The 15,064-nt window shown below is 35.2% G+C and overlaps 1 protein-coding gene across 2 annotated transcripts in view; it reads left to right on the plus strand.

The window, feature by feature from the left end:
* The window catches only part of RBL2 (RB transcriptional corepressor like 2), a 44,267-nt gene that overhangs the window by 1,173 nt on the left and 28,030 nt on the right, over positions 1–15,064 (plus strand). For both annotated transcript variants that reach the window (XM_033127284.1, XM_033127283.1), the window contains exons 2-8: positions 1,291–1,421; positions 3,944–4,144; positions 7,511–7,575; positions 10,960–11,088; positions 12,380–12,540; positions 12,635–12,699; positions 13,305–13,491. In XM_033127284.1, the coding sequence (XP_032983175.1) occupies positions 1,291–1,421; positions 3,944–4,144; positions 7,511–7,575; positions 10,960–11,088; positions 12,380–12,540; positions 12,635–12,699; positions 13,305–13,491 (939 nt within the window). The remainder of the gene's footprint in view (positions 1–1,290; positions 1,422–3,943; positions 4,145–7,510; positions 7,576–10,959; positions 11,089–12,379; positions 12,541–12,634; positions 12,700–13,304; positions 13,492–15,064) is intronic.

Raw genomic sequence — 15,064 nt, forward strand, 5'->3', positions numbered from 1 at the left:
TTATCAGCTGTTTCATTGCGTGTGTGTGTGTGGCGTTCAAACCGGAAGCCACATGATTTTCTTAGGTTGTTATACGGGTTGTGGAAAGAGTAGGGCAGATAGGCTCAGAATGGGACGGCCTAATCAAGGTATTTATAATAGGATAGTTCTGCCTTTGTGTCACTAAGGTTATTTTTATTTATTTTTGCCTTAATAGGATTTTCATTCATTTCCTTCTCCCTATTGTTGTATCTACACAAGAAGAAACAAAAGCTAGTAATGTAGTAGCTTTAGAGCCTTAAGTGACTTTGGACAATTTACTTAACTACCCCCAAACTCAATTCTGTGATATGTAAATTTGAGAGATTTGTATCTACCTCACAGAGCCGTCTGAAGGTTAAATAAGGTAATATGTAGTTTCTGGCACATAAAGCACTCAGGGACAGTGCTGTCCAGTCTGCAAAGCTCTTTCATGTACTTAGGTGATCTGGCTGAATAGGCCATGTTCCTATTTATTTCTCAGTGGTTCCTGTGGTCAGGAAAAGAGAAGGACTCTTTTTTTGGTGATGGGCATTAAGTGCCTCCAAATAAGCTCTTACTTTACCCTCAGGATAATCCTGTAAATTAGGTAGAACAAGCGTTATCTCCATACGGTTGAGGTATTTCAACTCATAGAGGTTAAAGTCCTATGAAGTCCAGTGTTATATAAGCAAGTGACAAATAATAGATGCTTCGTAAATAATTTTTGAAAACATGTTTGATCACTCAATTTCTGGCCTGTGGAGCTTATAGTTGGGTACGCTATAAGATAATATTATATCAGATTACTGTATTACATAATATATTACATATTACAGAATACTGGTTACAGAGTTTTATCTTTTGATTTCTTGTATTGTCTTTGCTTCATACTTGTAACTCATTCAATTCTCACAGTCCTCAGATAAGAAAATTGAGCTTCTGTGACTGTTAAGTCATTTGCTCAAGGTATTCTACTCCCATATTGGGACTCCCAAAGCCCAGGTCCTGTGAGAGAGTCAAGTGGAATCTGTATTGCCTTTTATGATCTCGGGAAGTTACATAGCATCACTTTCGCCTGTGCTATTGGTTGAGACAGTTCAAAATGAGGGAATAGAGACTCCTGCCTCTCAGTGGAAGAATGGCAGTCACATTAGAAGAGCACATGGGATAGGGCCATCATTAAAAATACAATTCCCCACACATATATAAATATTCCTTTCTATTTAAACATAAGATTTTTGTGTTGAAATATATATAGCTCATTAGCTAACCATCAATTTTCTTTTACAGGGAAATGATCTTCATTGGTTAGCATGTGCCTTGTATGTGGCTTGCAGAAAATCTGTGCCAACTGTAAGCAAAGGGACAGTTGAAGGAAACTATGTATCTTTAACGAGAATCCTGCGATGTTCAGAGCAGAGGTAACTATGTTAGAGTTTAAAAAGTAGAATGCGATTAATATAAAAGCCCATAGACCACAGTAAGAATTATCTTTGTTCATCATTTTCTGAGCATTTGTACTTATGGCGTGCTGAACTTTGACACTAAGTCATGGCTCTCCTTTACCACATCTCAGTTAGTATCCATTATGTTTTACTTATTTGGTGAAAAATACTTAAATTTTAATATATTAGGCACTTGTATGAAGAGTTTACTATTAAAGGTTGTGGCTCATCATTCTATAATATTGGAGAATTCTGAATAAGGATATTGAAAAACTTTAGGAAATGTTCTACATTGAAAAGATTAAAAAACTATTATATGGTATTAAATTTAGAACTACACGCACAGGACTTGTATCTTAATATATATGGAATGTGTAAATACTTCTAAGTTTCCTGTTTGGGGTATAAGCAACACTATTATAATCAGTTACAGAAAGGGTCAAATAATGCTATAAAGAGGCAAAAATTGCTTTTACTATCTGTTGTGTAATTGAATTGATTACATTTATTATTTGTGACTTTTGGGTGAATTTTCTCTATGACTTATTAAAGATTGGTAGAAAAAAGATACTTGGCATTTTGCAGAATAAATACCACTGTCAAAATTTATGGACCTAATGGTTTAAAAAAAAATCACTTACTATTGAAATAATTAACAAGAGATATAATATTTAGCTGTAGTCTGTTTATTAACTTTGAACTCCATCCTGAGATATATTTAGGCTTAAGAACAAGAGGCAGTACATAAAGAGTAAAACACCTGGGCTGTAAACCTGGAGAAGTGGACTTAATAAGGTACAAAACTGTAATCATAATGGAGAAAGTGGAGGCAGAGTAATCCTGTTAAATGACAAGGAATCTTAGAGGCAAAGGTCAAATTATGGATTCATCATTATAAACCAGGGGTGTCCAAAGTTTTCTCAACGGTTTTCACCAAGGGCCATATGCGGTAAAATACACAAAGAGCCGGGCCACTCACTCGAGGTGAAGTACGTATTGCCTCACCTGGTTTATTTAAGGAAACTACATATATTTTTGGAATTTGCTGCAGGCCAATTAACAATGGATTGCGGGCCGCAGTTGGCCTGTTATATATAACAGGGGTTTATAACCCCTGTTGTAAACTATAGTAAATGAAACTTGTCTAACATTTTAATGCAAGTAGTACAATCCTGGGCTTCAGTTTTATGTCCATTTCAAAAACTCAATTTTTATCTTTAAATTTTTACCTATGTGTTCAGATTATGTACTTCTCTGCCATAGTGGACTAAATAGATTAAAAACAGAGCAGATTGGGAGAAGATATTTACGATACACATCACTGACAAAAGGTCAGTATCCAAAACGATAAAAAGAAGTACTAAGAAATGGTTAAGTAATTGACAGCTACTAAAAAATGGGTAAAGAATATGGTTTCACAAAGGACAAAACTCACATAGCCAATAGATATAGGCAAAGATGCTCAATCTCACTAGTAATCAAGGAAGTTCAAAGTAAAAACAGGATAGCATTTCATTCTCATTAGGTTGGGGAAGCTTAAAGCCTGATCATACCAAGTTTGGTCATTATGTAGGGAAACAAGACCTCTGTATTACTGGTGCACATTGCTGAGAGTAGAAACTGGCATCACCACTTTAGTGGGAAATTGGGCAGTACCTAGTAAAGTTGCAAATGCACATTCTCTTACTCAGCAGTTCTGCTTCTTTGGGTAGTTCCTAAAGAAACTCTTACAATACATGTGCAAGAATGTGTTCACTACCGCATTTTTGTTTATAATGAAAAATTAGATACCTCATTTTCAATTGGTCAGGGAATGAATGCAAAAAACTGTGGTAGTTCATATGAAGGAATAGTTTTAGCAATTAAAATAAATGAATTATATCTACATGTATCAACATTAATCTCAGAAACATTGAATGAAAATGCAAGTTGCAGAATTCTGCTTATAGTATGGTACCATTTATATAAAATTGTGCAATCACACATACAAATGATATCGCTTAGTATTTATGGATACATATACATCCATATAGTTACTAGTAAGTATAAAAACATGAATGGGAAAGACTCATACTAACTTTATAATGGTGGTTATTTTGGGGGAAAAAGAGTGGGGAATGGGATTGGAGAGGAGTACAAGTGGGAACTTGGGCTGTTTATGTAGAACCTGAAGCAAACATTGCAAAATTTATTTGGTATGTTAATATTTGTTAAATCTGGCAATTGGGTACATGAATGTTGGTTATATTACTCTGGATAGTTGTTTTTTATTTTTATATATTTCATAGTTTTAAAAAGCTATCAGTTAATCTCAGAAAAAAGTAGGAACTTCAGAGAAATCAATCTGTAAGAGATTAAGCTATTCAGAGGCATGAGTTGGGATGCTATATCACTGTCTAAAAGTAATATAATTTAATAAGTTAGTTTTTATTATCTTTAATTATATTTGTATACTTGTGTTAATTATCAAAATCTCATTTTTTTATTTTTAATATCAGCTTAATTGAATTTTTTAATAAGATGAAGAAATGGGAAGAGATGGCAAATCTACCCCAACATTTCAGAGAACGTACGGAGAAATTAGAAAGAAACTTCACTGTTTCTGCTGTAATTTTTAAGAAATATGAACCCATTTTTCAGGACATTTTTAAATATCCTCAAGAGGAACAGCCTCGTCAACAAAGAGGAAGAAAACAGCGGTATGTCTTTATATTTGTTAGTCAGAAATACACATTTGTGTGTGCTACCGTGTTTCCCCGAAAATAAGACCTAGCTGGATAGTCAGCTCTAATGCGTCTTTTGGAGCAAAATTAATATAAGACCCAGTATTTATATTATATCATATTATATATTATAATATATATTATGTAAGACCCGGTCTTATTGTAAAATAAGACCGAGTCTTATATTAATTTTTGCTCCAAAAGATGCGTTAGAGCTGATTGTCTGGCTAGGTCTTATTTTCAGGGAAACACAGTAAAGTTTTGATCCCTCAGTTTTTGTCCTTTAGTTTATTTTGCTAGTCTTAAAAAACAAGTATGATTTCATAAATAATATTTTTCCTCCGAAGAGCTTTCTTTTAATAATAATTACTTGCTTTTCATCGTATGTTAGACATGAAGAGTTTGGCTTCTTTCGTAGTGCTAAATGTGTGGAATCTTTGTTTATATAAACTTTCTCTTTTCATTTAAGCAAAAAATGCAAAAGTCAGACCTTAGATATTTTTATCAGTTAGCTGCCTTGGGTATAGAACACAAGTTGACTTTCTATTATTGATTATACTAACTATTTCTGTCATTTTCTATGTATTATAATATATATCGACTATTTCTATTATTTGACTTTTATTTCAAACTGAGTACTAAATAATCCCCTGAAGTGGCTTCTCTGTGTATTTGGATGTTTACAACCAATCAAGAGTAGAGAGACTGGATTGGGGAAAGAATAGGGGACCTGAAAGTATTATGAATTTGTGCTTTCTGATCACGTCTGCAAAGTCTATAAACTTACTTTGACTTAGTGTTTTCCATTTTTTCTGATAAGGGCAGTTATGGGATACAAATTCTGTACCTTTATCATGGAAATTTTTTTTATAAAGTAGAAATGGAAATTTGTTCCTGAAAGAGAAGTAGAAAAATGTTGACGAGAAAAGTAGGGGAAAAGGAGTTATTATAATGGAATGAATAATGTTTGCTTCTCTTTCAATATAAAAATTTTCCCACATTGTGAGGATGTTTACAGTAAGTGAGCAGCTTTTAAAAATACACTGTACATTTTTATATAGTTGACCCCACTGATATGGAAGCAGCTGGTCTAGTTTGCTTGCAGTTTTGGGGAACTGACTATTTACAATTAAGTGTTCTAAAGTTTGGATAGAGCTTTGTTCTGAGTCTGAGCAAAGCTGATGTGATAATTTATAGAAAGATAGAGAATATTTTCTATCTTTGCATTGTTACAGAAAATGATTTCAGATCGTATTTGCTGTGATATTTATTAGGGTTTATATACTACCTAATTCTAATTAAGAAAACTGTAAGTTAACTTTAAAAATTTTACATCTATATTGCCCTGTATGCATTTTATTAGTACTTTTGGCTAATAATAGTAATCATAATGTATACCATTTACTGAGCATTTATTATGGGGCAAGCACTCTTCTAAGTCCTAAACAATGTCACTTCATTTAAAATCCCCATGACAAGTTTATGAGGATGATGCTATTGTTACAGGTGGGGAAAAATAAGCCCTTCACAGGGTAAGCAGTTTAGCCAAGGTCACACAGTTAGTAAGTGTGGAGCTCTTATTGAAACTCAAGCAGTCTGCTTATAGAACCCATGTGCTTTACCCTGACTCTATAATGTATCTCACACACACCAGTGTTTGAAAGTTTGTCACTATTTATCGAGAATTCACTGTGTGAAGTACTTTGTTGGGTGTTATGTAGGTTACAAGTATTAAAAAAAACACAAACACCCACCATCACTGTCTTTTGAGAGTTTACAGTATAGCAGGGAAAGTAAAAACGCAAAAGTTAATCGAAATGTAGGACTTCTGAGGCAAAAATAAGCCACTCTACACGATCCAGTCAGGTAAGGTTCCATGGAATAAGTAGAAATAGTTCTTCAACAACGGGTAGGATTTGCATAGGTGAACTTACAGATACACTAGTCCTCCCCTTATCCAAGGTTCCACTTTCTGTGGTTTCAGTTACCCACTGTCAGCTGTGGTCCGAAAATATTTCATGGAAAATTCCAGAAATAAACAATTCTTAAGTTTTAAATTGCGTGCCGTTCTGAGTAGCATGATGAAATCCTGCTCCGTCCCACCCGAGACATGACTCATCCCTTTGGCTAGGGTTTCCACGCTGTGGACGCTCCCTGCCTGTTAGTCACTAGTAGCCGGCTCGCTTATCAGATCAATTGTCGAGGGAGCTTGTGTTCAATAACCCTATTTTACTTAATAATGGCCCCAAAGTGCAAGCGTTGTGATGCAGACAAATCGGATATGCCACAGAGAAGCCGTAAAGTGCTTCCATTAAGTGAAAAGGTAGGTGTGTATAAGAAAAAACATAGTATACATATAGGGTTATAGAGAGAGCGCCTTCTATGCAGAGGTAAAGAATGAAGACACTGAGGCAGCTAAAGCAAGAGGAAATTTGCCTGAGTAGGTTAAGCTTGTTCTAGAGTTCTCCCAGTATAGAGCCAGTTTTTAGAGTGGCTTGAATGTTAACCTGAAAAGTTGGACTTGTCTTGGCAGGCATCCAAACTAGATAGTTTATCGTGTGCCTCTGGTAGGGAGGCTGCTTTTTAAAGCAGGGCATGGACGTTTAATCTTTGCCATGGACTGGTGGATTAAGGACAATATTATACCCAAGTAGAATAATCTCTTAGTGGATGAAGAGACTAGGGCACATGGAGAGCAAGAGTACTGAGCTAATGACTGCAGGAACTAAGCTCCGGTCTCCTGATTCCTCTTTTCAAAGCACCTTGTTAGAATAAGGCTGTTGGGATGTGGAGGAAACAGATGTCTCATATCAACATTGGCAGAGGTTCTGATGGAAAAGCCAAGCTTAAAACATGTCTTGGCAAAAGTACAACAGGTACTCTTAATGACAGAAGTGTAAGGAATACCTGGAAGCCCAGGATTTACATGGGAAAGACCCTTTGTGACTTGCTATAATCTGGAATGTTTTTAGGGAGGAAAGGTTTACAGTTCATCAGCTATGATAGAGGAAAAAGAAACGGGGGAAATACCTGACTGCACACATGGGCCTGAAAGCAGCATAAGCCTTGTTGAAGTCACCAAAAGAACTGTGGTTTCTCATTTTATTTTCTACCTTACCTATCTTGACCTCAAAAAGCTTTTAATGTTCTTCAGAATTTTTTTCTGAGATGAGCTTGCCCTGGTCTCCAGTTGTTTCTTTACTAGTATCGGGTTGGAGTAGAACTTCTTGCACATTTTCCATGTGAAGTGACTGTGCTCTTCTGTTTCTCACCTGGTTTACAGTCATTTGGGATGTTTTTTCTAACATTTTTGTTATCTCATGACTTTCTTTTCCCCCAAAGGCGACAGCCCTGTACGGTTTCTGAAGTGTTCCATTTTTGCTGGGTGCTTTTTATATATGCAAAAGGTAAGAAAGGAGTAATATTTATTTAAATATTAGTTTATTTAAATGTTCAGGTACTACTTTTATCAACCTGTAATGTGTATCAGGAAAATATTCTTACTGAAAAACTTCCCAAGGGTTTTAACCTTAGATTCTTTTTTAGGTGTTGCCTTTTCATAAAAGTCTTTTAAATTTCTTTACAATATCCAAAACCTTTCTTATGAAATGGAAAATTTTTAAATTTTGTTCTTACAGAACATCTTTTCCACCCAAAGCTATTCTTTTGAGTTATGGACTGAAAATGCATTAATGTGTCTATTCTTATATCTGATCCGTAATTTTCATGAGACAAGGTTTAATTTAGTTGCTCATCCTCAGAGTAGTTCAGATTATTTTTTGCATCTTGTTCAGATAAATAAGCTCTTGATCAAATGCCTTTTGATACAGTTTACTTTCTCTCCTTTTCTTCTCATTTCACTTAACCTCCCCAAGATCTGTATTTCTGTATAGAAATGATTTTTAGTAATCTAAAGAAGAAAAGAAAGTACAGTTACGTAAGTTATTAGGTTGGTGCAAAAGTAATTGCTCTTTTTGCAATTATTTTTAACCTTTTAAGCTGCAGTTACTTTTGCACCAACCTAATACATAGCTTTTTTCTAGAGTAAATGGAATGCCGTTGCCTATGTTAATAATAAAATATAAAAAGCAAAGTTGAAATCAAAGAATCACAGAGCTGGAAGGAAGTTTCATTAGTATAAGAGATTCTCATTATTAGATCAACTAGTCTAGCTTATTTACTTCAAAGATTAGGTAACTGAGGCCCTGAAACTAGCTGCTGGAAACAGACCTAGGATTTGAACCCAGATCTCCTAGCTCTTGATTCCATGATGGATATGAAGGCCCTCTAGCATTGATCCTGTGATTTGATTTGTCTGATTATATAGCTGGTCCTTTCTGGCTAGTTAGTCGAGAGTGTATCCTTCCTTCCCTGAGCTGCATGCTTGACTGCAAAGAAAAAAATTTTATTCTGTCAAAAATAAGCTGGTTGGCTCAGTTGGTTAGAGCGTGGTGCTAATAACACCAAGGTTGCCGATTTAGTCCCCGCATGGGCCACTGTGAGCTGCGCCCTCCTTAAGAAAAAAAAAAAAGCTGTTAGATGTTTTGCTTTCCATTACACTGACATGTTTCTTTAGTGGAGATAAAGGTGATATGCTCAGTGGCAGGAAATAAAGAAAGGCTTAGGAGCATGTAAACTGTTTTCTGTGGTTTTACTTGCTAACACTTTTAGCTTGCTGTAGCTGGTATTATATATATATATATATATATATATATATATATATATATATATGATATTAAATTTGTCATTGGATTGTGGGCAGGTATATTGGACTTCTAGGATTTTTATCTGTTTTATGTCTTTTATGGTATATGTATAATTGGGAGTAAATGTACTATGTAAACTATTAAAGAATTTTATTTTCCTTATGTAGATTTTGGTCCCACTTGATCAACTAGGGTGCCATTTTTTGTTTCTGCAGTTAACTCAGTGTTTGAGTTGTATCATTGTTAATTCAGTTTATAATTACTTGATTCAAAGAGTCCCCTCACAGTCTAGCACTATGATCTTTTATGATTCACTGGGATCTTTTCTAATAGAGCAGCTTGTTTGTTTATTCAGTTCTTGGTGTAGTTATTTGGGAGGAGGTGTACTCTATGATAGCCGTCTTTCTCATGATTTTGTCTGCAACATATGGGCCTCCCACATTATCTCATTCCTGCTTTTGCCTGTTACATCTGTTGACTACCTATGGCACATACTCTCCATTGACAAGTTTGGGATTGTCCTCAGGAGGGGATTTGTGACCTGAAGACCAATAGTACCACTTCTTATTTTGCATGAGATCCCAAATCCTCTCATTCCTCATAAATAAGCTGAATTTGGAGGTTAAACAGGTTATTTTTGTTGATTGAAAGATGAAATATCTCACAACGTGAGATTTATTTCTAAAGTCATGTAAAGTATGTCATGTTGGGACAGTCCTGGAGTTTAAATGAGATTCTGATCTGTAGGGGCATTTCAGCTTTTCGTTACAAGTTACAGTGCTGCAGGTTTTTTCCTTCTATGGCAAGTACACACCAGTGACAAGTTTAGGCTTGTCAGTGTGATGGGCTTTGTAGCTTGAAACCTTTAGGTGTCACTTCCTGTTTTACGTTTGAGAAACCGAGTATATTTTAGTATTAAACATCCTTAAAGCAGAGCCAAGCAAGTTAGTTTGCTTATATCAATGCAAAATTTAACCTATTGTCATTTGCCATTCTGGCAACAGAAAAAATTTTTTTCTCTTTAATTCATTTAAACTGATTTGTCAAATGTTTCCATCTACACAAAAAAAGAATTACTTCTCCTTAATGTGCTGAGGTAAGTGGTAATTTTCTTTGGTGAAAAGGAGAGAAAAAAGCCTAAAACAGTGTATGTGTTTGTTACACATGCATTTGTGTAGTAGACATTGAGTGTGAAAATGTCGAAGTTTAGAAATAAATCTTTCGGATGTATGTTAGCTATTTAAATTAAATTCATCTGATGTTATAAGAATGTAAAGTTAATATAAGCATATATTTGCAGTGTTTAATGAGAAGGGATATGCTCAAAGTTACAAAAAAAAATCTAGAAATATTTCTTAATTTCTAAGACTATTAAAACTGTTTCACTGCCTGTAAAAACTGCTTTCAGTGTTAGGAGTTAAACCAAACTGCAGAAATGACATTTCCATAGGTTTAAGTTTTGGTTTCTTTTTTTTTTGTTATGAAGCATCAACAATTCTTAGGATACTAACTCTAGAACTTAAATTGTGGTCCTATTGCATTAATTTGTATGAACTCGTGTTCATATGTAGAAAAGTATTTAAAATGTTACTGTTAGGAGTCTAATTATAGGTTCTGGTCTTTTACATACCAGTACATACATGAAAAAAATAATTACGTGAATAATTTTTTCAGCTATTTCCATCTAAATATTTCTACAGAGTTTATTGACAGAAAAATATTTTCATATAAAACAATTTCTTTCAGTTCGAGATAACTTAGGACGTTGTGTTCAGATTTTCAAAGGAAAAACCATTGATAAAATTTTGGGGAGCTAGGCATTTAATAAATGTTTATTTAATGAATACTGAGTGAACAACTGGCATTTTAAGTAAAGTTTTGGTTTTCATTAAACTCTTAGAAATTAATTAAACTATAAGAGTAATATATCAAAATGTAAATTTACCAAAACACTTTATTTATGTGGCTCTTGGGTCAGCTTTGTACATTGGTGTATAATGTCATTTTAATTAAAGAAAGAAATTATTTGTAAAATATTGTAAAGTTGGTGCATATTTAACTCTGTAATTATTTATAATCCTTTAGGTAATTTCCCCATGATTAGTGATGATTTGGTCAATTCTTATCATCTTCTGCTGTGTGCTTTGGACTTAGTTTATGGAAATGCCCTTCAATGTTCCAATCGTAAAGAGCTTGTAAATCCTAATTTTAAAGGTAAGTTTGTAGATCAAAGATTATTGGACAACTCACATTTCTACATTCTGTTTCTCTTGGGAGTGTCATACATAGTACAGGTTTCCTAGCATCAGAGAACATAAAGTGCTTTGAAAAGCTCCATCATTATTGTTTTTCAGAGTACTTACAACTAAGAGTCGAGCTCTCTGTAAAAATATCTATGGAAAAGGCAGTTGCAGATATCACAAACTTTAAAGTCTTAGATGACCACATTAGGAGTTTCTGATATACATACTCAACAAGAAGGAATTTAGAAATGCAGAGTAGCAAAGATGACATTAAAGCTGATGGTATTTTTCTACATTGGCAAGCTTCGTGCCTGACACACTGTGGAAGGTCAAAACGGATTTATAGAAAGAATCTTCATTTCAGATCTTTTCTACAGAAGAGTAGTTATGGTTCTAAGGTCAGGAAAATGAATTTTCAGCTCTTAAAAGATGTATGAAAGCGATCATTATTTTGGTAATGGATTTAGTAGGCTTTAAGGTATGTAATTTCTATGAATGATATACAGTAAGAGACCAATTGTGATATACAAAGCAAACACTAAAAATTATTTATAGAACTAGTATATAATGCTGCTGCTGTTTGAATAATACCATAGTAGGATTCTGAGTGATTGTCAGTTTTGGGGTGCTTACAATTAGAATTTCAGCTTGTCTGACTCGCAAAGTAGATTTTTGAAGTTAGTGAACTTAGTTACTTCAGTTGCTCCTAGTTTGGTAAATTTAATGTTCTTTGTATTCTGTCTTTTCTCTCATTTCCTTCCTAACTCCCGTTTATATATCTGTTTCCCTTCATTTCCTCCTCTTGTATTTTTATTTTTTTCCACTTGGTCTAGGGCAAAGATTAGCTGTAAATTAAGATGATAAACACATAATTCAGTGAAATATATAAATAGTATATACTTTGAACACTAATTTTTGTGAAGTGGTATTTTTTTAATTTGAATGTAAGGCTTATTTGAAAAGTTATATTTTCGTGTTTTAGATCTTATAGCAATATACTGAAATTATTTTTTACTGTTTTTAAACCATCTCTAGATAAATAATTGGAAAACTGAAATCTTTTGAATAGTGATATACTTTACCTCTATTTGCTATTTTTGAGGTATATTTAAAAAGAGTCAAATCAGGCCTGTATATACTATTTCCTGTACATTCATAAGCTAACTGACATGCTGATTAGACTCTCTATTATTTACATTTCAGTTTGTTACAGTTTGGTTTATGCTACCTGATCTCTCTGTTCTGTGATTCATTCGTCGTAGGCCTATCTGAAGATTTTCATGCTAAGGATTCTAAACCTTCCTCTGACCCACCCTGTGTCATTGAGAAACTCTGTTCCTTACATGACGGCCTCGTTTTGGAAGCAAAAGGAATAAAGGAACATTTCTGGAAACCCTATATTCGGAAGCTTTATGAAAAAAAGGTTTGTAAGTAGTAAAGAAGTAATGTGAAAATATTTTCTGGAGAAATATTTGATTTAATATGACGACTTAAGGGTCTTTTCTTTTTTATCATAGCTCCTTAAGGGAAAAGAAGAAAATCTTACTGGGTTTTTAGAGCCTGGGAACTTTGGAGAGAGTTTGTGAGTACTTCTGTTGTAAAACTGTTTTAATATTTAAAATTGTGTGCTTAGAAAGCCTCAGCGTTTCTTATTTTTATCGTCTGTACCTTGGAAATTTAGGATATGTTTTATGGAAGAATACAGGGAAGCAATAAAAAATTCTATCAACTGTTACTCTAAGCACATTTTTAAATTCATTGAAAATTGTGTCGCTGTTCTTGAAAGCCTTAATAGTTAAGCTTTTGGATCATAATTTTTGAAGTAAAGACATTTTTTTGGAACTATACAGGTGAAACATGCTGAAGGGGAGGTACTGAGGTCTTCAAAGGCTCCTGGGGCAGCTAGGAAAGATCATTTAGCTTCAGACCAGCAGCTGCAGTTACCAGGCAGATTGGTGCAGTGCACTCATCCTAATTATTGTCAGGAAAATATACTTTATGATGGGTGAGCGTGGTGTAGGCACTCCTCAGTTTTTATCATTAACAGAGTGATCCCATTAACATTTAACTGTCACAAAATTATTAGAACTTTTAGTAAATAAAAAAAAATGAAATAAGTGGACTAAAACATTCACTGAAGTGGCAGTTCTGTGGGTCTACATTTTGCCTATTTTGTTTTCTCTATAGTAAAGCCATCAATAAGGCCTATGAGGAGTACGTTTTATCTATTGGGAATTTAGATGAACGGATATTTCTTGGAGAGGACGCTGACGAGGAGACTGGGGTCCTCTCCAGGTGTCTGAACACCGGTTCAGGAACCGAGACTGCTGAAAGGGTGCAGATGAAGAACATCTTGCAGCAGCACTTCGACAAGGTGAGAAGAGTAGGAATACGGGAGCAGACATGCCCAGGGGCCTGTTTTATTCCAGAAATTGTGCGTGTGTGTTTTACTTGCTTCCAGTGTGAAAAAGACAATTCCCATCATCACTTATCTTAATTGAAAAAGTTACCTCCATGTTTGTTTACTGGTTCAGTTTTTGTTAACATCAACTTTCAAAGTTTTTGGTTTGATCTGAGCAAAAGAGAATTTAATATGAATTTAAATGAATGTTTCATGCTGATGATTGTTGGTTTTGAAAAGATGGGCCAGTAAAATATGGCCTTTACATACGGAACATTGTAGACATTTAGAAAACGTTGATTGACCTAAATTGGTGCCTTTATCTAAGAGACTAGAGAAACTGAGAATCTAGTCTTTAAGAAAGTTATTTTAAACTGAGGTTGGGGATCATGTGGTGTTATTTCATGCAGACATTGAGGATGATGGAGACAGAATTTCCCATCTGTTGTGTGGTGTTTACGGAAAATATACAACTTCTGACAAGTGCCTCCAGAGGCAGTGTGGATAATTCCACGGGGCAACTCACCTGCAGGACCAGAATTAAGACTGGTTTGCTTATTCATTCAACAGATACTCTAAAAGTATTCTGTATACCAAATTGTATCCTGCACCCTGGGGATACATCAGTGAACAAAACAGCCAAGCATATCCTGTTTTATATTCTAGAGTGGGGAGGTGGACCATAGATAACCAAACAAGGTAACTATATCGTATATCAGATGATGGTACATGAAGAAAAATAAAATCAAGTAGTAGTACAAAGTGTTGCGGAGAAGGGAGACTAGCTGTACCTTGGGCTGTTGCAGATAGGGTGGTTGGGAAAGGCATCTCTGAGGAGGAAGTATTCTCGGAGACCTGAAGAGAGGAAGCAAGTCTTGTGAATAGCTGCAAAATATATTTGAAGTGAAGCATACAGCAAGTGCAAAGCCATCAGGTAGGAGCATGAGTGGCTTTTCGGAGGAGCGTGGAGAACACCAGTGTGGTAGGAATGCAGTGAGGGAGGGAAAGAGTGATTAAGATGTGTGGGGAGAGGTGGGACAGGTGGGACAGGCAGACCTTGTAGGGCTTCGGAAGCCATGGCAAGGAGTTGTGCTTTTGCTCTGATTGACAGGAAAGCCATTAGGAAGGCGTTATGGAGAACAGTGACTGACATAATCTGATTTGTATTTTTAAAGGTCTTGTGGGGAGGTGGGATGGAGGCAAGGGTGGAAGCAGGGAATTAAGAGGCCATTGCAATGATTCTGGTGATGGTTCATGGTGGCCCGGGTCAGAGTAATGATTGTATTGGGACTGTATTTTGGAGACAGCGCGCACAGGATTTACCGATGGTTTGGATCTGGGATGTGAGAGGAAGAAAACAGTGATGACTTCAGCTGGGTAAATGGTGTAAAAGCTAAAGAAATGCCTGTAAGGTCTTCAGTGATCTGGCCCTACTACCTTTCTGAATTCATCTACCATTTTCCTCCTCCCCTATTGCGCGTATGCCACACTTAGCCTCCATTTTCATTCTTCCAATGTGCCAAGCATACCCCAGCTCAAAGCCATT

The sequence above is a fragment of the Rhinolophus ferrumequinum genome, chromosome 15, assembly GCF_004115265.2.
Source record: "Rhinolophus ferrumequinum isolate MPI-CBG mRhiFer1 chromosome 15, mRhiFer1_v1.p, whole genome shotgun sequence".
In the NCBI taxonomy this organism is placed as follows: domain Eukaryota; kingdom Metazoa; phylum Chordata; class Mammalia; order Chiroptera; family Rhinolophidae; genus Rhinolophus; species Rhinolophus ferrumequinum.